General features: G+C 52.4%; 1 protein-coding gene across 1 annotated transcript in view; it reads right to left on the minus strand.

The window, feature by feature from the left end:
• Nucleotides 1-10,429: 10,429 nt before the first annotated feature.
• The window catches only part of FAM83F (family with sequence similarity 83 member F), a 30,706-nt gene continuing 14,837 nt past the window's right edge, over nt 10,430-26,298 (minus strand). The window contains exons 2-5 of the mRNA XM_057742632.1: nt 19,642-19,809; nt 19,026-19,147; nt 16,688-17,382; nt 10,430-10,726 (exon numbers count right to left, since the gene is read on the minus strand). Coding sequence (XP_057598615.1) covers nt 10,677-10,726; nt 16,688-17,382; nt 19,026-19,147; nt 19,642-19,809 — 1,035 coding nt within the window. The 3' untranslated portion in view covers nt 10,430-10,676. The remainder of the gene's footprint in view (nt 10,727-16,687; nt 17,383-19,025; nt 19,148-19,641; nt 19,810-26,298) is intronic.

A 26,298-nucleotide genomic window follows, 5' to 3' on the forward strand; every position in this document is an offset into this window, starting at 1 on the left:
TACAGGACTTTGGGCCTTGCTCAGCCTAGTGTGGAGTCAATGAATGGTGGGGAGGAAAGGGGTCTGCTGTCCTAACTGCCCAAGGGCTTACAGGCTGCTTTGGTGGCTGTGGAATCAATTCATGCCCTGAGAAGGCATCCCAGGTCAAAGAATGACATGCTAGGGTGCTCTCCTTTGCTCTCTTTCTCGTTTCTCCTCTGAATGCTACTTGCGGTAAATATTTTCTGTTTGTTTCTTCCAACCCAACCAGCTTTGAGAGTAAAAAGACTCGCCAAGCCATGCACACTTGTATGTAGGCCAAGTGCAGTATGTTCTTGGAGCGCTATACTATTCTTAGAGCTCTATATGTGGTGTTCTATACAGTTGGCTTTTTGCTTGAGGGGAAGGCAGATTTAATGAGTAATAGCTGCCTTGGATGGCTACCAAAAGTGCTCTAAGCTGTTCCAAGCAACAAGCCTTCCTTTTTTCCCTTGAGATTGTTCGGTGATCCCTGAACACATTGCATTGGCCTGGACAAAATCCAATACAACAGGAATTTCTGCAAACAATTCTGCAGTGACCCACAAGCTTGGGGTAACATAGCCAGCTGGATCAGCTCCAGCTCTGATTTCTGTGGCCCAGGAGAACTCCCTTTACCCTTTACACTGGCCTTTCATTGCTGTGAGATATTTGGAAGTGTTTGTAAAGCAGTCTCCGGTTCTCGAACTTATAATCATGAGAAGAGTCCTTGTAAAAGAACTGAATCCAAAAGACAAGAGGAGAGCTGACAGCTGATAGGGCTCACTTGGGCAGTGGGTATGGCCACAGCCAAGGCCAAGAGCATTGGGGGAAGGGTACTTTCTAGAGAGTGCTGATTACAGAAGACACGCTCATATACATTTATTACTTTTGGTAGCATTTACTGTGCAGCAAAGCCCTCGTGACAGAAGCTGTACCACTTGTAAATCACCTCTCATTTCTTACAACCATACTTCCTGAAAAGCTCCTAGGGAAGTAGGCAGCACTGGACCCCTCGCATGGGCTGACCAAAGCTCGACCCCCAGCAGGTTCACAGGAGAACCAGATGTGCTGTTAATAACAGCTGCCCTTTCGTGAACACTCGGTGTGTGTCAGACACCATACAGGGCTTTACGTGGATCATGGCAGTTAATCTTCACAGCCATGGTTATCCCCATTTTCCAGGTAGGGAAACTGAGGCTCTGAAGGGCTAACTTGCTCCAGATCACCACAGTTAATAACCTCACAGCTGAACCCAGGCCCTCTGACTCCAATGAGTCAGCTCTTTTCCCTGCTGCCAGGTTGCCAGAGGAATCTACCTTGGAACCAGTGCCGCTGGGGAGACAACTGGCCCCCAAATGAACAGCCGCCCTCATGCTCTTTTCCCTACAGACTCAGGGAAAGAGGTGCACCTCTTCCTGGCTAAATTACTGCCTCTGATGGTCCTTCCTCTGCATCCAGTTGGGATCTGACTCCTCTCCCACCCGCTTCAAAACAGCCTTCCTGCCTGCCTGCCGCCTGCCTGCCTGTCCTCTTCCCCTCTTTTCCTTTTTCTCAGCTTCTTAAATAAGGCCCTGTGGCCATCTCCACCACCATGCTTCCCCTATCCTGGCTTCCAGCCCTACCTCTCTACCGAAACTCATTTCTCTAAGCTCATCTATGACCTCTTTGTGGCCAAGATCCAAGAGGCTTTCTCATTGCTTGTTTCCATGGCTTCACCACTATGTTTTACTCTGAGAATCTTCTCTTGGTTCCTCAAAATAGCCAGCTCCCCTCCTACCTCTACAACTGTTCATGCTCTTTTTCATACCCCCTCTTTCTCTAAGCTCCTTCTAAGGAGTCTGTCTCTCTTCTCTCCTTATGTTGCCTTCTGGGGTGGGGGGCGTCGGGGTGTGGGGGTGGAGAGCCAGGTCCTTGTCCTGCCTTCACCTCTGAGCTTGCGATTTTCACCTATCTCCAGCCTTCATTCTGCAGGCTGCTTGCTGTGTGATCTTGTGCAAGTCACGTAAGCTGTCTGAGCTTCAGTTTCCTCATTTCTAAAATAAGTGTATTGAATCAGATTTGTTATTCTAGACTCTAAGATAATAATAAAACCTCAAGTTTGTAAGCACATGCTATGCCAGGCAGGACTGGCCGTGCAAAACAAAAGCATGGGGCTCCTTGTTCCAAAACTATTAAGACTTTCAAGATAGCAACAGCAGAGCATTAAACCAAATGTGGGATGTTTGGCTTTTTGGGTGCGGGGCCCATGGGAGCCCACAGGTTACATGCCCATGAAGCCGGGCCTAGTGCCAGGCACTGCTGTAATTATATAGGTATTAACTTATTCAGTCCTCATAACAATCTTATGAGGTACATACAGATGAGGAAACTAAGGCAGAGAGAGGTTAAGTAACTGTCCAAGGTCAAGGTTTTCATTGGTAGTGCTGAGAAAAATTACACCTGTTGGTTGGGGTTGTTGTGAGGTTCACACTGGGAAGGATGGTTCCCTCCCGGGGTCCCTTCAGGAGGACTTCCTGGTGGCCTCTCAGTGAGGCCACGCCCATTCCTTCCTCAGTGAGTTTGTCCTCCCTCAGATGCCCCTTCCTCCTTTCCCCTGTTCTGAGGTCTACACTTCCTTCAGTGCTCAGTTCAAGCCCCCTTTCCTCTCAGGGGCTTCTGGAGCAGAGAAGCTAGACCCACATCTCCTTCCCCCTAGATTCTCTCAGTACCCTGTGTAGAGTCGGAACCCAGCCCTGGCCTGGCCACGGGGATTGTTCATAGCCTTCAGAGCCCTTACTAGCCGTCACTTACCTTCTCGCGGCTCACTGATCCTACGAGGCTGGAGAGAAAACTTCTTTAAATCTCTCTCCGCAATCTTACAACAGCTTGTGATAGCCTGTTTCACCCACCAGACTGGGAGGCCTTGAGGGCAGAGACTATATCTGAATCTTCATTACTTAAGTCTTTGGTGCTTATAACTCTCTTGAAAGAGTTCTTTCTAGGCTCTGGATCTTTTCCTGGAATGCCTTGCCTCCTTCTCCCCTCCCTCATTCACTGTTCAGGTGTTGGCTCAGAGATCACCTCCTCCTCCAGGAAGCCTTCCCTGACCTTCACCCCCCCAGGTTGAGTTAAGTGCCTCCTTTGGGCTGCCATACCCACTGCGTTTCTCCATCATAACACTCGCCTCCCTGTGTCCATCTTCTTGATCAGATTATGAACACCTTGAGAACAAAGACTGGGTCTCTCTTATTACAATGCCTGGGCCACAGTAAGTTCTCAGTGTTTGTTTTAAATAATAAACGAATAAAAGTAAACATAGGGGGGCTTCCTAGGTGGTGCAGTGGTTAAGAATCCACCTGCCAATTCAGGGGACAGGGGTTTGATCCCTGCTCCAGGAAGATCCTACATGCTGCAGCGCAACTAAGCCCATGCGCCACAACTATTGAGCTCTCGTTTTAGAGCCCGTGAGCCACAATTACTGAAGCCCACCCGCCTAGAGCTGGTGCTCCGCAGCAAGAGAAGCCATGGCAATGAGGAGCCTGCGCACCGCAAAGAAGAGTAGCCCCCGCTTGCCACAACTAGAGAAAGGCCGCGTGCAGCAACAAAGACCCAACACAGCCAATAAATAAATAAATAAAATTAATTAATTAATTAAAAAAAAAAAAAGTAAACATTGGTTGGTTGGTTAAAACTCCAGGCTCTTTTATGGCCCTCAGCACAGGGCTGCACACCTTATGTAAACTTAAGGACACTTAGGTAAGCTTATGAAATGAGTGAAAACCAACAACTCCAGAATTTCTGTTAGGAAGAGGGCTCGGTGGCAGCAATCTGGTTGGGGGTGAGGGCCTGAGGGAGTCCTCTTGGCAGAGCAATGGCAAAGTACGGAAAGATCACAGGTGTGGCAGTTGGGGGTTAGTGCTGGGAGTCTGGAGGGAAAGTCGCCCCAGGGCCAGGGGTCCACCGGGCTTGCAGGCCAAATCCAGCCGCTGCCTGTTTTTCCACAGTTCCTGAGCTAAGAATGATTTTTACATTTTTTGAATAGGTGTGAAAATTAAAAGATGAGCAATATTTTGTGACACAGGAAAATAAGAAATTCAAATTTCAGTGTCCCAAAAGTTTCATTGGAACAGCCACACCCACCCGCTCACAGAGTACTGGTGGGCTTTAGTGCTGCAGCAGCAGCAGCAGCGTTCGTCACAGACCCCGCATGTCCCCACAGCCTAGGACATTTACCAGTGGGCCATTTACAGAGTTTGCCGAGCCCTGGCCTCCGCCTTCTTCCTCTCCCCGGGGAGGAAAGCGAGGCGCTGCGAGCGGCCGCCAGGTGTCAGCATCGCCCAGCGGGTTCTCAGCCGCGCGCTCCGCGGGGACCCGCAGCCTCGGGTTCTGCGCCCCGCCCCGCGCCCGCCCTGGGGCTCCTCCCCGTCCCTCCCGGGAGGCGCCGCTGCCGTGGCCGCCTGCGAGTGCGCGGAACGCGCTGGAAGAAAGCTGGCGAGGGTCTGGAGCCGCACGGACGGGGCGCATCAGGACTGGCTCGGCAGCCCGGTGGCTTGGCGCGGGTCGGCAGGCTTTTCTGATGTGCTATTTCTTTGGTTTGGTTTTAATTCGAATTTTAATATATGAAGGATTTGCCAAACAAACAAAAATTGTTTATTTTTACCTAAAACTATCAGTCAAGAAAAGTTTGGGACTTCTGCACGACCAGATAAAACGGTGGCCCTCTTCCAGGCTCGCAAGTAACAAACCCACAGAGCTGAGGTGGGGGCGGGGATGGAGATGGGCAGGCATCCGCTGAGCAGAGGGCTCACAAGTGGCATCTCTGGAACGTTTCTCCATCTTTCTTTCAAAACCTGGGTCTTGAAACTTCTTCCAGGTGGATGAGCATTTAGGCTGGTGTGCCAGCTACTGAACATAAAAGTGGCAATTTTACAGCGAGGGAGCAGGGGAGAGAAGCCAGGAGAGAATTTCCGGAGGGGGAAATGATAACCCTCGATAGAGCACAACGGAGGCATCAGCTTCTACAGAGCTCCTCCTCTCTGTTAGCCACTGTGCCGAGTGCTTTCCTCCCCAGGGCCTCTGGAGAGTGGTACCAAGATTATCCCCATTTTACCCGATGGATGTGAAGCAGCATGCTGGGTCGTTTAGCTGGTATGTGGTGGAGTGGGGAATCCGGCCTAAGCCTGCCTGTTCTGCACTGTCCTCTCGCTGCCACAAGCCTCAGCTAAGATCACAGCAAGCAGGATGCCCCCACACTGCCCTAAATCTGCGAGGGCCATCCTCACTCACCATTCATCCCCAGGCCTAGCGCACAGTAAATATCTGTTGAATGAACAAATGAATAAAGCCTTGCAAGTACTGAAGTGAAGTGCCTCTCCTTGTCCAATCGCCCAACTTCCAAGACATTCCAGGAGGAGACTAGCTAGGGAGTCCAAATGCACTCAGGAAATAAGGATCACTAGACACAGTTCTTGGCTCTTAGCGCAGGAAGGGATGTGCTTTTCCCTTGCTTGTGCCCAGAGGACCGTGGCCTCTGCAAGCATCCTGCCTGTTCTTGCCTTTCCTCCCTTCCTCCTCCAGGCTCCCCATGCACTCGCTGGCTTCCATGGCAGGTCCTAGCTGGTCTCCTACGACGTGGACATCTGTTCCTAGAGCTGTTTTCTAGTGGCTGTAGACAGCACCCGACTTCTAGCCACTTTTCTGATGAAAACTTGTCTCCAGCAGCCCACATGGAGAGGCCACGATGTGGCCTCTGCACTTGGAGAGGCCACATGATGCAGTGGCAGTGCCTTCCTAGAGGGTCTGGGTAACCGGGTTCTAGCCTTTCCCATGACTTGCTGGATGACTTTGGACAAATTTCCTCCCCCCAAGGCCCATCTCTTCCTCTGCTTTTGTGTTAGCTTTTGAAAGAAGCACTCAGACAGGGTCATCCCTGAGCAGCCAGAGAGGAGACCTGAGCGACTAGGAGATGAAGACTGTCTGCTGAGGACACGCGCTAAAAGGAGAAGCCTTCCTGAAGGAAAGAATTTGATCAAGAGGGACTCCAAAGTCCTTAGGAAGTTAAATCCGGTTTGGCTTCCATGTACAATTTCAGGAGTCAAGATCAAGACTGAAAGGGTCATGATCATCAGCCTTACAAATCACTTGTATTTTGAATTAAAAGATCTTTTCTTGCAGCAGAGCTAGAATGTGGGGATGAAACATCATATTAATGTCTACTAGCACTGATATTTGTAATGAGAGAAATGAAAAACTGCCTTGTGGAGGTTTTGGGTAGAGAATACTGGAGATTTGTGAGGGATCATGTTTCAGAATTCGGGTGGCCAGGCCACACCTGAATGTGGTGTCAGCCTGTGTGACACTGCTCACGTTGATTGGCCTGTATCACATGGCTGTCAAGTGTTCAGTCATTTAACGGATCATCATGAAGCAGATACTGCGGATGCGACTGTGAGGCAGGCGGCGTCCTCATCTCTAGCCACTGGGTGGATATCAGCAGCGTCAGCTGTCAGAGTGGGTAGCAGGAAGCAGGGCCTTCCTTGGTTCAGAGCCGCAAGGGCAGAAGCTTCGTAGAGGAGGGGTGAGATGGTCAGGTCTGTCTAACTTTTCAAAGCCTTCTGGCTGCTCCGGCGATGACTCGCCTGAGAACACTCTCACATCTGCATCTGTCACCTCTCACCCTTTCCTCAGGTGCGCATCCTCTCAACCTTGCTCTGGCTCAGCTGGCTGAGCCTGGGGTGCCTGTTCTGCACCAAACGTCCTGCCACTGGAACAGCGGTGCAGATGATCACGGTGACAGCTGCCGGGTCCTCCAGGCAGGGAGGAGTGACAGTGGCACAGTGCCAGGTGATAAACTATACGCAGAGTGCACGGCAGGGATAATTAGCTGCTAAGGGGGCTTTGTCAGTGTTCATTCGGAATGTGGTCGTGGCACCCCCAGTAGCAATCCCCACCTGGCCGGTGCTGAGGAGTGTGGACGTCTCTGCTGTCAGCTGCCTTTTGAGGTGGGGACGCTGCTGGGCACACACGGGTACGTCCAAGGGTGCTCTCTGTGTAGGACTTTGAGACTGAAGGAAGGGGAACAGATTGGGAGGAAATGTGGCCGGGCTCTGAGTGGAGTAAGACAGATGTGTGCACATAAACACACCTGTTCTGGGGAGTCCAAGGCGGGCAAGAGCTAAGCAAGGTAACTAGAAGATGCTGTTGTGTCAGTCACAGAAAGCAAAATCTTTGGCAAGCCAGCCAGCCTCTCTTGTCAAACAAAGAGAATTGTTTTGTGGGACCGGACGTATGCATGGAAAGCAGCTCAAGAGGAGCCTGCGGCCCTTCAGGGCTCAACGCAAAGAGCTCTTTCTCAGCTGGGGCAGTTTTAACCTCCAGGGACACTTGGCAGCTTTTGGAGACATTTTGGGTGGTCTCACCTGAAGTGGTGCTACCGGCAGTTAGTAGGTAGAGCCGGGAGTCTGCTCAACAGCCTACCCCGTGTAGGGCAGCTCCGCCCCCAACAGACACGTTTGTGTCCCAAGTGTCACTGGCTTCCCAGGCAGGAAACCCTGAGCGTGGGGGTGGGGGTGGAAGCAGGCTCAGATCTGCTGTGCTGTGGGATTTGGGGAGAACAGTGCACCTCCTCCTCTGAAAGATGGGGGCAGTACGACCTGAGCTGCTCATCACACAGCTTTGTGAGGCTCCATCTCCGAGTATCCAGGAGAACTTTCTGTTAGCTGTGTAAAGGGCCTTTCCCTGAGCTTTTCTTAGTTTCAAGTCTGCAGGTGACTGAAACATCTAGCACAGTGGCTGGCATATAGTAGGTGTTCAGTAAGTTGAAAAGAGAAAAGCATCATAGCAAAAAAAAAAAAAAAGCCCCTGCCCCGTCCTGTTTCCTCCATATCGCAAGGCTGCCTTTCAGGTCTAGTCTTTCTATTAGGGTCCCTACAGGCAGGGGCTAGTGCTGTTGGCAGAGGCTGTCTCAAAAGGACAGCCTATTGGCAGAGGCTGTCTCAAATGGGACACCACTGAAGGATCAGGGCTAGGCCTAACCATACCCCGAGGACAGCTGACAATGAGACTGGGAAGCTTTGCCAATGTTAAGGGAAAGCCTCCCAGCTCCGTGCAGGGGTCCCGTGCTTCCTGCTCCTATGCGGCAAGGTCTAGGGTGGCAGCAGCCATGGGGTCTCAGGCCTCAAGTGCCTCTGCTCATCCGAGGTCGGCCTCTAAAGGAGCAATGCCAGTCGCTGGCACTCAACCTACAGAGGCCGGACTCCGAAAGTGGGCAGCTTGGCGGTGGGGCAAGGTGGGGGCGGTGAAGCCAGGACCCGCACCCAGAGCGCTGTTTCATCCCTGTTCCTCCCGGAGCCTATGTGATGTTACCAGCCTTGTGGAAGCTGCTGCGGAGGGACCAAGGGCATGATCCATCCTTGAACTTGCCATCCAACTGTGAAGGCCAGATGTCCCCTTGAGATTTGATGACAGAGAGAATATTTCACAAAGTATGTGCAAGTGCTGGAACAAAGGGCAGATGCACTAAAACACGAGAAGCCGAGAAGCAGGATGGAGGGGGCTGGAGCTCAGGCAGACGAGCTGCATTTTAGGACTTCTGGATCCTCAGCCATCTTTAGATTATCGTCTCTTCCCGAGCATCTCAGAGCTGGAGGGGGTCAGAGGCCATCTCGCCCAAACCTCTGGAAGGAAGGGGAGAGGTGCCCGCCTTGCAGGCCAGCACTCTTCCTGTGACACTGCGTTGCTTCCTCTTCGACACGTGGTCTCCCACCGAGCTCGGTTTCTATGAAGAGTGAGAATAACCCCACACTGGCGCAGGGAGAAGCCGGGGCAGGATGGACGGCCGGGCTCAAAGGCTGCAGCGACTTGGAACTTCCAGTCCAGAGCCTCCTGCACACCAAGGGAGGGGAGGAACAGGGCCTGCTTTGGGTCAGGAGACAGGAAAGGGATTTGGTGGGCCTGCTTCTCTCGTAGGCGGGGCACAAGCCGCCCTCGGCACAATCGCTTAGGAGCTGGTCCCTTCCTCTGGCCTCTGCCCTTGTCCCCAGAGGTGTCCACCCTGCTCACCAAGGGTGCTCTCTCCACCCAAACACTTTGAGCTCAGGTGTAAACCTCCCCCGCTCTGCCTCATTTTCCCCCTCCCCCTCCCGTCCCCTCCAGAACAAGCAGGCCTTGGTGCATAAGGAAGCACTTCCCAGAAAGTGTTTAATCCTCACAGAAGCTCAGGAAGGTGGGTCAGGGTCCCTCGCCGCAGGGAACCAGCTTCACCCTTCCTTCCCCTGCCCCTCCCACCATCTGCCCAGGAGACCAGCCTCCTCTTGGAGGATGCTAAGTGCTCGCCCCACTGCTCCCTCTCCCATCAGGTGCTGCAGACACCTGGGCCCCTCCCCAAGGCGCTGCGGGTGCCCCAGGGTTTTGCAGAGGAAAGAAGTGAGGACGAGAGTTTGGCTCAGAAGCAGGAGGCTGAGCGAGGCTGAGCGTGGTGCTTTCTCAGGTGCTGCAGCCTCAGCTCTCCAGGCCCCCAGCACACGGCCAGAGGCAGGGCCAGCCACATAGCCTGCAGTTTAGCAGCTTCTCTGTTGTCCTTTCAAGAACCCTTTCTGCAGATCCTCTCAGTCACGTGTGTGAAGAGGGGGCGGTGTGCGATTTTCAGCTGGTCTTCCTGGCCTGGCATTGTGGCAATTAGGCCAGGTCCCTAAGAAGCCAGGGAGGCTGAGGCTCCTTAGTAGGTCTGACTTTGGCAGGAGGCCAGGGCTGGTCTTTGGCTGACATAACTAGAGAAGGCATGTAAGTCCTGGCTGGTGAAGGGGACTGAGGGCCATCTCTGGGATGGGAGGAGGACAAACGCTCCTGGTGACAGGGCCCAGCCTCTAGCACCACCAGAACATCAGCCAGGCTCTCTCTCCCCCTACTTTGGGCTGCAAATCAAGGCACAAAAGGGGAGGGAGCCGCCTCAGGTAAAGGCACTAGAAGAACTGCCTGATCGGCTCGCAGCAGGCAATAGCCAAGCAGGCCTGGACCACTCAGGGCGGAGCCTGCCAGGATGGTGCTGGGGGAAGGAAAGAAGACCTCAGTGCAAGAACTCTCAAAACGGCAGGGTCTAATTCTGCCCTCCTTCCATCCAGTCTAGTGCAGGAGTCAGGGGGCCAGGCCAGGAAGGCCACAGCAGCCAGCCCCCAGCATCCTCGCCACAGCCTCCACCTCAAAGTGAGACGCTCGAGCAAGACTGGGTCCTGGGCTCAGAGGCCTGTCCTCGTCCCTTGTGTCCCACCAAACCTCGCGGGGCACCAGCAGCACCAGGAAGCCCAGGGAAGGAGAAGCCAGGGGACTGGGGTGCCCTGGAGACCCCATCACATGAAGGTATAAAGACATGGGCTCACCCCATCTGGGGGCCTGCAGGGCCAGGCTGGCCCAGTGGAGGGAGGGGGCCGGGCATAAAGGAGAGCGCACACTAGTAAAGCTTCCACTTCATGTAAACAAGGGATGACCCCTGCCCGGCCACGACAGTCTTGTGGAGGCATGCGATTATCTTGAGATGCCGCAGACCCTCACATCTGGGATACAGGGTCCCTGAGGCCAGGATGGAGGCTGCTGGGGCAGGAGGCCAGTAGGAGTCCGACGTGCAAACTGGTGCAGGGTTTGACCTGTGTCTCCACAGGAAGGACGGGGGCATCCACAGGTCCTGCTGACAGCCGGCCCGCGGTTCAGGAAATCACGCAATTGCTGGCCTTGGCAGGACTGGGACTTGTTTTACCTGCAGAGACAAGGGACACAGGCGAGGTAGGATGTAGGTGAAGTGCTCACTGGGCTGGCCTCCAGCCCCTCTCCTGTGCACCGCTCACACTTCAAATTTGGGTGCAGGGGTCCCTGCCTCCCTCCCAAGCTGCTGAAACCAGGTCAGTAGGGTCCTCAGGAAAGCAAAAGGAAAGATTCCCCCTGTCCTGACAGCAAGACCACCAGTGGCGGGGGCCTCAAGGGATCTGCCGTCTCCTGACCCCGGTGGGGCGATTCACCAGTGGCTAACACCCTATGTAGCGTCACAGCTCACAAGTGCCACCGCGTCATTGTCCGTAACCTTCAGGCAGGGCCCCGCTGTGGGGGGGCGTCCTCGGCCCGACCTGACAGTAGGGGCAGCGCCCGCGCCCGTGCCCGGTCTGCCGAGTCTGGTCTCAGCTCCTCTGGCCACTCGGGCTGCCGGGGTGGAGGAGGCAGAGCTGTGCCTCAGGAGGGGTGGGTAGGTGGACTGGGAGGGAGCCAGGCATGGTGGCACAGACCCCAGGCTTAGGGGCAAGGGGCACACCCTTCCTTGAGAGGAAAGAAGGGGGAGAGAGGCACGGCTCTCCTCTTCCCAGGCCCCTTCCATCTGATTCCACTGCTTTTACATCCCAAGCAGAGGCCGACTGGGTTCCTGCCCTCAGACCAGCGCCTCGTGTCTGCTGCGGGGAGTCCTCCTGGGCGCTGGCTGCCGTCTCCCCGGCCCCTGACCTCTTTCCTGCCGGCTCCTCTCCACACCTCCAGGGCCAGGGCCGCCTCCCGGTGCTCACACCGCCTTCCTGTATCACCTCAGCTGTGAATTTCACGGAGGCGGCGTCGGCCTTCTCTCCTGGGCCATCAGCAAGAGAGACGCCTAACAGGCCCGAGTCGGGCCCTCCGCTGCCCAGCCCGGCGAGACCCAGGCCTTGGGACTTGCTGCGCGTCCAGCTGAGCCTCCCTGGAGGCCTCTCCCAGAGCAGCTAGAGCGTCGAGGAGGTGGGAGGGGAGCCGTGCCCACCTCCCCGTGGCTGCCAGAGCCTGGAGCTGGGTCATCCCTCAGCCTCCAGCCTCCTCGGGGGCTGAGGCTGCCTCCGCTGCCCGTCCCATCCTGCGGTCCCCTCGCTGCTGCAGGACACGTCTGTCCCCACTTCCTGTCCTCAGCAGCCTGTTGTATCTCCTTGGCCTACTGAGCGGAGGGCGGGTTCCTCCCTGGAGGCCCCAGCATTCTGGAGGCAGGTGAAGAAACCCCTCTGGGCTCCTGAGGCCAGGGAGGGGTGTGGCTGTGGCCGGGTGGGGGCAGCCGGGGCAGAGCGGGTTTGCAGCCGGCTCCCCACTCTGACACCCGCTTTCTGAGGCTGGATGAGAGCCTGGAGATGTGCTTCTAGCTCAGAATTCACCTCCACGCCTCTGACGGGAGGCCAGGCTCAGGGCCAAGTCCTCGCGTCCACCCTGCCCCTGGCGCGTGGACCGGAGCCCGCCGCCGCTGGCACCAGATGCCGAGGCCCATCACACCTGCTCCCGTGAGTGGAGGAGAACACACAGACAGCCCACATTCCTTTTTTACAAAGTATGTGTGGCACGGGTGGCCCACAGGAGCCTCATGGAAGTCAAACTTCAAAGGAACAAAACAGCAAAGTGAGACTGGATGTAGGGGTGGGAAGTGGAGGAGAGGGGGCCTGAAGGACGATGCTGCAGCGTCAGGACCTAGTGTGATGGTCAAGACCCAGCTGGTCCAGCTTGGTGGGCAGGAGAGGGGACAGTGATGTGGACAGCCATGACAAGGACAGTGAGCCCTACCTCCCTACAGGCTTCAGGACCTCACATTCCCCTTTTCTGGATGATTCTTCCCCTGGATATCCACACAGTTCTCTGCCTCCCTTCATTCAAATCTCTGCTCAAATGCCCCTTTGTCAGAGAGGCCTTCCCTGATCACTCTTCAGGAGAAGGTCACTGCCTCCCTGTCCCCCTCCCAGTCCATGAGAGCAGGGGCTTGGCTCACTCTATCCACTGCTGCACCAGGAACGTAAGACAGTGCCTGGCACAGAGCAGACACTGCAGAGATAGACATTTGTTGAAAACAATGAATGATCGGGCAGCAGCAAGCTACATAAGGGTTCACACCAACACTACAACAAGAGCAACCACAGTGGCATCAGTGGGTGGTGCCCGGGTGACGTACATGCCCTCACTCACCTAGATGGTGACGGAAGCCCTGGCCAGGCCCAAGAGACCAGCAGGGCAGGGGACTTTGACATCTGCCAAGGGGACTAAGGACATCTGTCTCTTCTCTGGAGCACAGCAGGATCAGCTCCTCAAAGGATCCTCGCTCAGCTCCCCTCGTCCGTGCCACTGACTGAGACCCTGGCTGGTAATGGTGCTCAGGTTTATGGAATCAGTGCAGCCTGAGAACACCAGCTGGGGCCTGACCTCAGGAGCAACACTGAATTTTGAAACTCCCTCTTGACAATACAGCTGCTGAGCAGGCTCACCCAGAACCGGAGGTTCTCAGGTCCCTCATGGAGCTCTGAACCCCAGCAGCACGTTCCCAGCCATCCATCCCAGACAGGGCCCCAGACTTCCAGGAAAGAGGTCCGAGAGCTCCACCCCAGGGATGACACAGGCGAATCGGAAGTCCCCCAATCCAGGAGCCCAGCGAGCACAGCACTAGGAGCCAGACCACACTGCCAGCCAGGGTGGCCCATCCACACGTGACTCGGGGAACCTGGGAGAGTTCTGGAAAGGCAACTGTGGCAGCAGTCACCTTAAAGAACCCTGGAAACAAAAGCATGGGCTCCGGGGCCCTTGGAAGGTGGTGACCTTGCAGAGACAGCCATAACGCTCTGGGCAAGGCTCTGGGAGGCAGAAGGCCCCACTGCCCTTTGCTCACTCATGACCATGGACACAGGGTCTCGCCTCTCTGCACCTCTGGGGTCTCATCTGTGAAACGACGTCGTCCGGCAGGGTGGCTGTGGGTTCTGTATGAGAGCATTCAGCACCGTGTCCACGAGGCGCACGCCAGGTGCTCAGCCAGAGTCTGTGCCTGTCTTCCTCCTCTTACGGCGCACAAGAGTGTTGGCCTGTCCCAGGGGTTTCCCCGGGGGGACCAGGAGGGGCTTCAGGACATCACCTGGAACCTCCTCCCCCAAAATGGCAGCCCCCAAGGGCAGGGCCTTGTCAAGTGTCACCTCATCTGCTGCCCTGAGGACGCTTACGTGGGAAAACACCCGGGGCACTTGTTTAAAATGCAGATTACGGAGCCCAGCCCAGCGGAACAGACGCCTCACTCTTGACAAGGCTCTCCAGTGACTGCTGGTCCCTGACGCTGGATCTGTGCCCCAGAGTCCTGAGCTCCTGGATGGGCGCAGACGGCACCAAGCCCAGGAGCAAGGTCTCAGCCGAGAAAAACCGGAAGGGAAGGGTGCTCGGCTTCCACCGGTAGAGGGCGCTGTGAGCCTTCAAACCACCCGGCCGCCGGCGGCGGGACTGCCAGACCTGAGGCAAGGGATTTCCGGAGGTTCTCCCAAGGGCCACACTTGGGTTTGCAAAAATTTGCATGCTGTTTGACAACTATATACTTCTTATCAAGAAATTTTACAGGCTGTCAGCTCTTAGCTTTTCTATTTTTCTCTCTTTCACCCACACTGTCATCAGCCTGGGCCCTCCCTTGACAAGGGGGCAGAAGAGACTGAAAGGACCCAGTCAGAATCGGAGCTCAAAGGGACCTCTGGAACCCTAAACCCCTCCTCTTCTCAACCAGGAAACAGCCCCGGGGAGGCAAAGGGAGGTGTCCTGGGTGTGGGGAGTAAGGTAACAGGAGCTGAGACCCACCTGATGGCTGTTCTGAGGGTGCTCGGAATGCCTGCTGTAGGGGAGGGGCCCTAAGGGAGCAGCTAAAGGGATTTCCTCCCAGAGGACAGCTCCGCACGGGCTAGGATCGCTGGTTCCACCCGTGGGGACCCCCGTGCTGACCCTCTGGCACACGGAGCCGATAAGCTTCTGCTGCCTGAGAGGAGGCACTAAACCAGTCACATGTTTGGGAGGCCGGAGGCCACAGAAAGGGCCTTGGGGAGAGGAGTCTCTGCGTCTTGCCCTGCCTCCGAGGGAAGAGAGCAGCAGGAGAGGAAGGGTCTCACGAGGGCCGGCTGCCCACCTGGGTGCATGGAGGCTGTGCTGGGCGAGGCCACTCTGTGCGTCTCCTAACGATGGAGCAGGAACAGGGTGACCTTGCTGGGCATCCCTCGTGGTGCCACAGCATTCCTGCCCTGGCCCTTCTCTCTCGGTCTCTGACTCTCTCTCTCTGGGTGCCAGGCACCCGGGAGGGGAGCTGGCGCGGGGCACGGCCCTGGCTGCTCGGCTGGCTCCTGGCACCCTGTGCAAACACTCATAGAGCAGCAGCAGCAGTGTCTGTGAGCGTCCAGGGCATCCAAGCAGGGGAACCTGATGCTAAGACTCCACTAAAGGAAGCAGGAAGGGATAAGACAATGGCCTTTTGTTTCTATGGAAACAGCACCTCAGGGTGAGGGGCTGAAGGAAGAGAAAGCTTCTACTTTACCTCCAGTCAGGACGTGGGAAATAGCCCCTTTTGTGGTTGGGCTCGCCCCTCCCCCTCCCTTCCCTGCCAGGTGTTTACCATGGCAACCCTTCTTCCAAACAAAAGGTATAGGGCGGCAGCAGCATCTGGTGCTGGGGGAGGCAGGGAACCCAGGGGAAGGGGACGGGCCCAGCTACCCCTCCCTGACAGGACACGGGCCCTGGCCTGGGTTTGTGTCCTGGCCCCATCTCCACTTACAGTGCCCTGGGGCCCCTTAATTCACATCTCCAAGCTTCCATCTGCCGCCTCTGTGGTTGTGGTGAGGGCCAAGTGAGAGAGAGAGCACCTAGTGAAGGTCCTGGCACATGGAGGAGCTCAATAAATGCTTCCTGTCCAAATGCAGCTATAGCCCTGGCACCCCCACTGTGCCCCAATTCTCGGAGACTCCAGGCCTGTCCTAACTTTCAGAGGCACACACTGAGTGCGTCAGGCTCTGTAGCAGGGCTGGGACATCAGTGGACAGGCAGACTTGCACTCCAGCCGATGTCAGGTCAAAGCTGGGGCCTTGGGGGACACAGGAATCCTGGAAGCACTCGGGCTGCCCAAGGCAAGTCCCTGCCATCACCGAGCTGGCCAGACAGGGAGCCCAGTCTCCCTGCTGCAAAGCCCCACAGCCACGCAGGGAGAAACCCCAATATGGAAACACCTTCGACTCAGAGATGCTGACATGAGAAAAGGTGCCAGCAGCGGCCCTGGCTGTCACCACCAGGCAGAAAAGGCCACTCTGGAGACTGTTCCAGAGAAAGAGAGAAAGGCAGGGAGACAGCCAGAAAGATACCAACACCAGGAACGATCTCTCCCAGAAGGAAGCAGCATGGCAAACACCACTTATCAGATAGACACAGGGAGGAGCCACGTCAAACTATTTACAACAGAAACGAGGAAAAGTGGGTCAAGGCATTGTGCAGTGTGTTTGACCAGGTCAGATCCTGATGACAACTCATCCGGCGAGGAACAAGGTTTGCTAGAATGAGCCCTAGAGTCAGAGGCTGGGGCGGAGGCTTAGCCCTGCCACTCAGCTGCGCTGTGCCTATTTCTTCACTTACAGAGGAGAAACCGTCCCAGCCTCTAGTACTAGTAACAATGGTGCTCAGATTACTCCATGCCCAGCACTGTTCTGAGCACTTCATATCCTCAGAACAGCTGGGAAAGGCAGGCATCACTCTCCCTTTTTAGAGAAGAGGAAACTGAAGCTCTGGCCTGCCGTGGCCGGCTCCAGGCCACATGCAGGCAAAGGCCAGAGCGGGATGGGAAATGAGGACGGTGGGGCCCAGAGCTATACACTCCCTGCTGGGAGGCCGCCCTTGCACAGAATCAGCAGCACTCCTGGACCAGGGCCAGAGGCCTGGGGAGCTCCGGGGAGGGGCTCACCTGAGACGTCGGCACTGGAGCCTTCGTTGGGCCTCTTCCCCATCACGAACTCTGCTTCGGCCAAGGCCTCGGGGGAGAGGGCGCTGGCTGTGCCATTGGGTGCCGCAAGCCTCTTGGACCGTCGGCTGAAGAACCTGCTACTGAAGCGCCTGCCCTCCTTGGCCAGGGTGGCCTCCCCATTGGCAGCTTCTCCCTTGCCGTGTCGGGCAACGGCCTCTCGGGGTCTGCCCTTCTGGTCCATGCGCAGGTGGGAGACCACCCTGCCATCCTTCTGACTCAGCTCTCCAGAGGGAATGGGTTCCACAGGGGGCAGCACCTGCTCCAGCGTGACCAGGTCGTGCAGGAAGCTCTCCAGGCGGCGGGCCGACTCGCCGCCCTTGCTGCCCTCCTCCTGCTCTTCCACACTGCCACCGGCCTCCCGCTGCTGCCGGGCTGCCCAGCGCATCATCTCCCCAGGGGGGTGGCGGCTGCCCACCACCAGGGCGTACTTGGGGTTGATAAGCTTGCGAGCCACGGTGGCGGAGTAGTTGAGGCCCAGCCTGCCAGCGCCTCCTGCCAGGCCCAGCTGCTGGTACAAGTTCACCTCCTCGGAGATGGCGTACAGCTCCCGGAACTCCACATCGAAGGGCTCCACGTTCTGCCCCGTCAGGAGGAGGAGAAGGTTCCTGTCCACGTGGGAGGAGCTCCAGGTGAACCTAGGAACATGGGGACAGAAAAGCAAGATACACGTGCCTGAGCCTGTGGCCTTGCCCTGCCAGCCGCCCCTCGGCGAGTCCATCTCAACACCCCGCTGCCCAGCCCAACCTGATCCACCACTGAGGCTGGACGCCTTGCTGCCTTTGTGCTGGGGTGGTCTCCCTCTGCACCCTCAAATCCTCCCTTTGGTCTAGGTCCTGGCCTCAAATACAGAAAGCAGGCAGTGGGTGTGGGGCAGGGGCAAGAGAAGTCACTCCTGGATTCAAACCTTTCTGCCCTGTGTGCCTTGTAAAATGGGGCTGGTGAGGTGTACAGTCACCGAGCTGTTGTGAGGCTCAAAGTCCAATAACGCATATAAAAGGTTTCACTCAGTACCTGGCACAAGCATACACTTAATAAGTAGTACCTACAGCTGCCACTACTGTTTTTTGTTTTTTTTAACTTTTTATTTGTTTATTTTTTACAATAAACTGCATATATTTAGAGTGTACAATTTGGTATCCCAGTCTCCCAATTCATTCCACCCCCCCCCAACCCTCCCCGCTTTCCCCTTTGGTGTCCATATGTTTGTTCTCTACATCTGTGTCTCTATTTCTGCCTTGCAAACCGGTTGATTTGTACCATTTTTCTATAGTCCACATATATGTGTTAATATACAATATTTGTTTTTCTCTTTCTGACTCACTTCACTCTGTATGACAGTCTCTAGGTCCATCCATGCCTCTAAAAATGTCCCAGTTTCATTGTTTTTTACAGCTGAGTAATATTCCACTGTATGTATGTACCACATCTTCTTTATCCATTCATCTGTTGATGGACATTTAGGTTGCTTCCATGTCCTGGCTATTGTAAATAGTGCTGCAATGAACATTGGAGTGCATGTGTCCCTTTGCACTATGGTGTTCTCTAGGTATATGCCCAGTAGTGGGATTGCTGGGTCATATGGTAGTTCTATTTTTAGTTTTGCAAGGAACCTCCATACTGTTTTCCATAATGGCTGTATCAATTTACATTCCCACCAGCAATGCAAGAGCGTTCCTTTTTCTCCACACCCTCTCCAGCATTTACTGTGTGTAGATTTTCTGATGACGCCCATTCTAACCGGTGTGAGTGATACCTCATTGTAGTTTTGATTTGCATTTCTCTAATAATTAGTGACGTTGAGCAGCTTTTCATGTGCTTCTTGGCCATCCATATGTCTTCTTTGGAGAAATGCCTATTTAGGTCTTCTGCCACTACTGTTAATAGCATTCCATTCCTTATTAATTCTTCTCTGAATTTTTAGAGCACTTAGTGTCTGCAAAGCCCCACACTTTAACCATGTAAGAGGACTGAGGCCATCTATTAATTGTTTCATGTGCCCAGGTCTCTTCCAGCCTCAAAATGCAACTATTTGTTGTGGACCATGAAAGGCAGGCAGTGCTTAATGCGCAACAAAGGTTGACCCTCTTTCTCAAATAATCCATCAGCCAGAAAGTTTGAGGGATGGGACTGGCCAGGAGGCTATTCTTTGCTATGAGAATAGACACGAGCTCTTAAACTCATGATTATGGAGGCTCTATTCCAGCATCTTTCTGAACGCGAACACTTCTGACCATGAGCAAAGGCCTCCCGGGCCCTTCTCTGACCTGGCTCAACTCACCTGTAAGATCCAGTGGCTACTTTTTCACCATCTACCATTAGGAACTTTGATGACAGGGTCCCCTTGATCTTCCCCTTGGGCATATAGAAGCCAACACCTGTCACAGAGCGGACACGGATGTTCTGTTGAGAAGAGAAGGGCACCGTCACTTGGGTTGGGGGTCTAGAGGCTTCGAGCCAAGTCTCTGCTTGGGCAGAGTATGAGCCCTCTTGTCCATGGGACCCTAACTCTGCATCCTATGGCCCGAGGAAGTCTGCAAATCTTGCTTTGGGCATGGACATGCCCAGGGTGGCCCCGGTCTGCTCTCAAAGCTCCTCAGAAGAGAAATGCAGCCCTACCTTCAACCCTGACGGTGACTCTGCGGGGTGAGCACCCGGAACTGGGCCAGAGCTGCCTTCGTAGCCTCAGCAGCCTTGGGATAAACTGTAAGCTGGGCATGCAGTTTAGGGTTATCAGTTCATGAGGCAAGGTTTTAGACAGAAGGAAGCGGGTTGAGAATGCTGTTCACCTGGGCCCCTGAGCTGGGGAGGAGGCAGAGGGAGGGGCAGAGGCAGTCTCCATCCCACTTCCTTCCCCCCTCCCCACCCCCCGCCCCAGCCCCAGTGGTACAACTTACCCGAATACGGAAGTCAGCAAGCTCCAGGCCCTGACACATCTCCAGGAAATACTTCATGCCTGCCTCGTCCAGGATGATATACACTGGGACCCGGCGCTTGGACGCAGCATCCACAATGTCTTGGAAGATCTCACCATCAGTGAAGAGGTCCATGACCACAGCAATGACCTGGACAGGGAAGGGCACTGGTGAAGCATGTGGTGACTACACACCTACAGAGTCACACCGTGGCCCACAGAGGCCAGCTGGGCTAGGGTAAGTGGTGGCCAAGAATCAAAAATGCCATCTGTACCACTCCTGGGTTTTGCACATCCCCACCCCTCTCTGAGCACATCTGAGCAGGAAGTGGGCTCTCTGCTCTGGGAAGTGAGATGGTGCAGAGGGTACAGGCCGTGATGCTTGTGCTTCATCCTTGGCAAATCCCCACCACCCACCCTGGGGATTTTCCAGCAGATCTTCAGAAGCCGTATGAGGGGAGACCTAGGAGGCTGAGGAAAGTTGGTCCTGGTGCCCTAGGGAAACAAGCAGGCTCTAGAAGCTGCAGTCTCTGAGATGCATGGAATGGACCATTTCCACAAGCTGCAGATCTGCTCAGATACCACTTTCTTTGCAGACCTGGGTGCTTTGATCTCCCTGCAGCTGTGCAAAGCCCTGTGCTTCCCTGAGCACAGATTCGTACAGAACTCTAGTTAGCTCAGGCTCCCTTGGCCTCTAGGTGTCCAGACCATCCCACTTCATCCTCAAATCAAGGCCCCTGCCTAGGACCCTTGATTTCCAAAAGCCAGTCTTGATTATCCATCCTGGAAGGTGAGGCCTTCCGCAGCCTGAGTCAGATTTCCTTTCTGACCTCAGCCTCCTCCATTTTCCTGCACAAACCTCCTGCTCCAGAGGCAGGGTCTTCTTGTTGGCCCCAAGCACTGTGCCCATGATGCAGAGGAAAGGGCATGCTTTGGGGTCAGAGAGATCTGATTATAACCATTTTCTATTTATGTAACCTTAGGCAAGTCCCTTAACCTTGATGAGCCTCTGTTTCCTCATCTGCAAAGTGAGGATACTCAGTACTTGATACATTTGGCGTCAGGATTAGCAGTAACATCTGTAAGCATCAAACACAATGTCTGATATGTAGTAAGTCCTCAATAAATGGTAACCATTGTATGGTCGAAGGAATCTGCTTGCCATTGTAACTGAAAGCCTGAACTGTGAAGTCAGGCAGACCAGGCCTGGTCCACCAACTCCATGGCTGACTCATCAGTGCCCCAGCTTCCTTGGCAGCAAAATGGAGCTCATAGTAGCACCTGTCTCAAAGAGTTGTTGAGAAGGCTTAGAGAAGTAAACTGTGAAAGCGTTTAGCACAGTGTCGGCACATGTTAAGCTTAGTAAGTGTGTCCTGCATCACCATCATCATCACCTTCATGTGTGCTCTACCATTATCTGTGCCTGTAAAGACCATCCCCACCCCCAACACCATTTACACAATATTACATAAGGCTCTTCTTACTTCCTACATTTAATACCCAATTATTCATACAAGTAACATTTACTGAGCCCCACAGGCACAAGGAGGATCTACAGACAAATAACTATAGTCCCTAACTTCAAGGGGTTAATTAATCCAGTGGAATCATAAGACATTGGCACAAAATAATAAGACATAAGGTAAAATGAGATAAATGCCTTAAGAGATGCACAAATGACATGTGATATGAGTTCAAAGGAAGGGTGAGAGGAAGAGAAGGAGGGACTTAGGGAGGGGGGAGACTGAAAGATTACTTTCAGCCAGGGGAGAACAGTAAAGGTTTCACCGAGGAACCTGAAATCTGAAGAATGGGCAGCCTTGGGCACCATGAGAAATGAGCAGGGAATAAAACCAAGCAGGGAAGTGGGCAGGGGTGCCATGCATGGGTGTGCAGGTTGTGCACTGCACATGGGCACTGGGCTGAGGGGGGTGAGTGGGAGCTGTGCCTGCCTGAGGAAGAGATGCCTTTTCCTAATCTGTACACAGGTACCACATGGGCTAGCAGGGGCCTAGGAGGTGAACATTTCAGGCAAAGAACACAGCACAAGCACAGGCACCAAGGATAGGCACGACTGACAAAAACAGAGGAGATGCAAATAAAATACTGAAATAAAAAAGAGAAATAACTACAGACATATTTACTTTTTAAGAAATTCTTACTAAGACAGTAAAAATGGTAAAAAGAATAGGACCATTTACACATTGATTGATGAATTTGAAAATGAAAATGACATGGATTAAGTCATTAAAAGTGAATTAGGGGGCTTCCTAGGTGGCACAGTGGTTAAGAATCCGCCTGCCAACTCAGGGGACATGGGTTCGAGCCCTGCTCCAGGAAGATCCCATATGCCTCGGAGCAACTAAGCCCGTGTGCCACAACTATTGAGCTGTGCTTTAGAGCCCGTGAGCCACAACTATTGAGCCCTGGTGCTGCAACTACTGAAGCTCACGCACCTAGAGCCCGTGCTCTGCAATAAGAGAAGCCATGGCAATGAGGAGCCCCCTCACCACAACGAAGAGTAGCCCCCACTCACCACAACACAACGAAGAGTAGCCCCCACTCACTGCAACTAAAAGAAAGCCCACGCACAGCAAAAAAGACCCAACACAGCCAATAAAATAAATAAATAAATAAATAAAATAATTTTTAAAAAAAAGTAAATTAGGGACTTCCCTGGTGGCACAGTGGTTAAGAATCCACCTGCCAATGCAGGGCACATGGGTTCGATCCCTGGTCCAGGAAGATCCCACATGCCGCAGAGCAACTAAGGCCATGTGCCACAACTACTGAGCCTGTGCTCTAGAGCCCACGAGCCACGAGTACTGAGCAACTACTGAAGCCTGTGTGCCTAGAGCCCATGCTCTGCAGAAAGAGAAGCCACAGCAATGAAAAGCCTGTGCACCACAACGAAGAGTAGCCCCCACTTGCCACAACTAGAGAAAGCCTGCGTGCAGCAACAAAGACCCAACACAGCCAAAAAAAAAAAAAAAAGATAAATTTAGAAAAGTGAATTAAACATATCAACTCTAGTTCAATTTTTTAAAAAGTGAATTAAACATAATACAGTATAATCAAGTAAGCTTTATCCTAAAAATGAAAGGATTATTCAACATCAGAAATATCTCAATTTATCACATTTATAGGGTCGAAGGGGGAAAATCATATATTATCTTAATATGTTTTTAAAAAGTATTTGATAACACTATTTGTGATTAAAATTCTCAAGAAACTAGGAATAGAAGGGAACTTCCTTAATGTGATAAAGGCTATCTACGAAAACCCCTCATGAAACATACTTAAAGTTGCATTCCCTTTAAGTCAATTTAAGTCAAGAATATTCACTTATCACCAGTGCTGTTCAACAAAGTATTGGAGATCCTGACCAACGCAATATGACAAGAAAAAGATATGAGACAGAAGGATTAGAAGAAACAAAAAAATCAGTATTTAGAAATGATATTTTTATTAAAAACCCAGTAGTATGCAGAGAAAAACTATTACAAGTAATAGGAGAATTTGGCAAGATTGTCAGATATAAGAAAAACTCACAAAAACCTAAAGCATTCTTCTACTACAGCAATAATCAATTAAAAAAAAAAGTAAAATAAGATCCGTTCAAAATTGCAACTTGAACATATAGTTTTTAGGAATTAATACCTTTATGGAGAAATTTAGAAAACTCTATTAAAGGACAGTTAAAAATATTTGAATAAATGAAAAGATAAATCGTGTTCATGGATAATATGATTTAATGTATTAAAAATCCAGTTCCTCTTATTAATAAAATCCAATGCAATTCCAATGAATGGTCAGTAAAATTTTTCACGGAGCTCAAACATTTTTAAGATGTGAGGAAGAATGAAGATCCACAATTGCTGTCAATTTTGAAAAAGAAAAGCTAAAAGGGGACACTTGTCCTACTAGATAGAAAGACATACTGTGGAACCAAAGTAATAAGAACTGTGATACTGAGGTAGAAAGGAACTGACAAGTAGACCATGGAACAGAATAGAGAGACCAAAATATACAGGCACTTACACACGTATGTAAAACTTTAAGTTAACTTAAAGTCTTAACTTTAAGGTAGAATCACAACTCAGCGGAGAAAGGATGCTGTTTAGTAGATGCTATTGGGACAACTGGCATACTAAATAGTGAAAAATAAAATGGAACCCTACTCATACCATATATAAAGGTAAATTTCAGTAAATGTGGAAGATACAACTAATAAAGGAATTCATGGAGTATATAAAGATATCATAATGGCATAGCTAAGAAAGGATTTTTTAAGATTCCAAAAGCATGAATCATAAGACAAATACAATGTTAAAAAATGCATTTGGCAAATTAGGGATTTTCTGTTCAAAGAAAGAGGTCAATAGACAAAGACAACTAACAGGTGACAGGTAGAAGATATCTGCAATGTCTACAACCAAAAGAAATTAATAACATAGAAGAGATTCCTGCACATCAGCTAAAAAAAGACAGAAAACTAATTAGAAAAATGGGCAAAGGATATGAACAAGCAATTCCTAGAGGAGATACCTGCATGGCTAATAAGCATATAAAGAGAAGCAGACCTCATTAGTAATAAGAAAGATTCAAATTAAAGCAAAGAGATACTAATAACTGTAAATGGGGTGTAACCTTTAAAAATTGTATAAAGAATAAATTTTAAAAAAGCAAGGAGATAAGAGCAATACGACTTTACAACTGTAACATTAAAGAAAAACTAGAAAGTTGGATACTCCTAAATGTTGGCATGTGAAGAAAGAAGCCATATTCACTGAGGTGGGAGGGAACACTGGTGCAGCAATTCCATAGGGCAACAGGCAGAGCTTCGTGGATTTAAGGTTGTGCATGGCTGGAAGCCAGCAATGCCACTCTTGGCCATGCACCCAGGGAACCTCTTGGATCTTTGCAGAGGTCTATAAGGGGGCAGGAACAAAGACATTCACTATAGCTTTCTTTGGGATCGCAAGGAGTTGGCAACAACCTAGACGTCTGTCTCTAGAAGAATAGGTGAAGAGAAGGTGAGGGATGCTCAGGACAGAGTGCTCTGCCGCAGACAGAAGCAACGAGTTCCATGTGCAAACTTGGATAGTTCTCTTTAAGATGAATGTTAGAGAATGAGATCTATAGCCTAATACCATTTATGTAAATAAAAACACACTACATAAAATAACGGCATATTTTTCAAGGATACAGACACGTCCAAGGACATACACTGAATATAGGAGGGTGGAAAGAAGAAAAGCATAGGAGGGAAGGAGAGTAAAGTAAGAGGGGTCTTCCCTGGATTGATGATGGCAGTGGACCATGAACTGAGGTTCACAATCAGCCCTGCACTTGAGGTCCAAAACAAACAAACAAACAAACAAAAAACAACTGGCCTCAAATAGTCCAGGGTAGATATGGTAAGGACGAAAGGGTAGGGCTGGATCACGGAGGGTTTTAACAGGCCATTTCAGGCTTCATTCCAGAAGAATACAGATCCCACCGTGCAGGGCTCCGGATAGCTTATCTCCCAACCGCTGCCCGAGGCCAGAGTCCACTGTTTGCTCATTTCCAGTCTCCCCACAGTGTCCAGCTCAAAAAAAGTTGACTCTCAAAATGTCGCTGGGGAGGGCTTGGCTGGCTCAGGAAAGCGCTTCTGGATTCACTCTTGCTTTTGGTTTGTAACTGAAAATGCAGGGAGCCAGCTCACCCTCACCCCCACCTGATGGAGGATGTGCTGTGAGAGCAACACAGACTAGAGGGAGAGACGTCCCCAGAGGCCCTGCTTTCCTGCTTTTGGGAGGTTTGGTCTGCGGGGCCCTGGTGAGAGCCAGCCATCTGTGTCACTACCAATTAAGCAGTGAAATATCTGTAGTAGGAAAAAAATCAATTGCTCGCTGACTCCTGCAATCTCGTTGTGGAGGAGAGGTGATAATTACCCTCCGCTTTGGTCTCTGAGGCCCCGTGTGACATTCAGATCCACGGCATCAGGCCCAGGAAACCCAGCTCCCCACTCCCTCCGCTCTGGGTGTTTAATATGCCATGTGATCCTCCGAGCCATACCTAACTTCAAGGCTCCCCGTATAAATGGAAAATCGGGTTTTAAAAGAGGGATGTCACAGGCACAGAACCCGGGGAGCCAGATTTCGTCCAGAGAGAAAAGTCATCCCCTCCTCCCGGCAGGCTCCCCGTGTCCTCCACCTGGTTACCCACTGATGTGCAGCACCTGGGGAGAGAGGTTAATTCGAGGCGGCAGGAGTTTTTAGAAGCTGTCGCAGGCACCGGCAAAGTGGCTCTGATGCTGTAATACCTCTCATCATGTGTTTGGTTAGCGTACCATCTCCTCCTCTGATGTCCGCCCTCAGTGGTGGCGGGGGAACAGGGTGCGTTAGGGAGCCTCAGAATTCCCCTCCATCTGTCATTTACCTTTAATTAAACTGCCAGCTTTTCAGATCCTCTTCCTGGACTCCTTAATTACCGTTCGATTAACAAAATTAACGAAAAGGACTCCACCTTCCCTGTGCACTCCATGGCAGCTCTGCTCCAGACAGCCAGGGACTGGCAGCCCTGGTGTGTTTGGATGACCCAGTCTGGACGGCCATTGCACTGCCAGTCCCCAGGCCACAGAGCTGTGCTCACT

The sequence above is a fragment of the Hippopotamus amphibius genome, chromosome 7 (genome assembly GCF_030028045.1).
Source record: "Hippopotamus amphibius kiboko isolate mHipAmp2 chromosome 7, mHipAmp2.hap2, whole genome shotgun sequence".
Taxonomy (NCBI): domain Eukaryota; kingdom Metazoa; phylum Chordata; class Mammalia; order Artiodactyla; family Hippopotamidae; genus Hippopotamus; species Hippopotamus amphibius.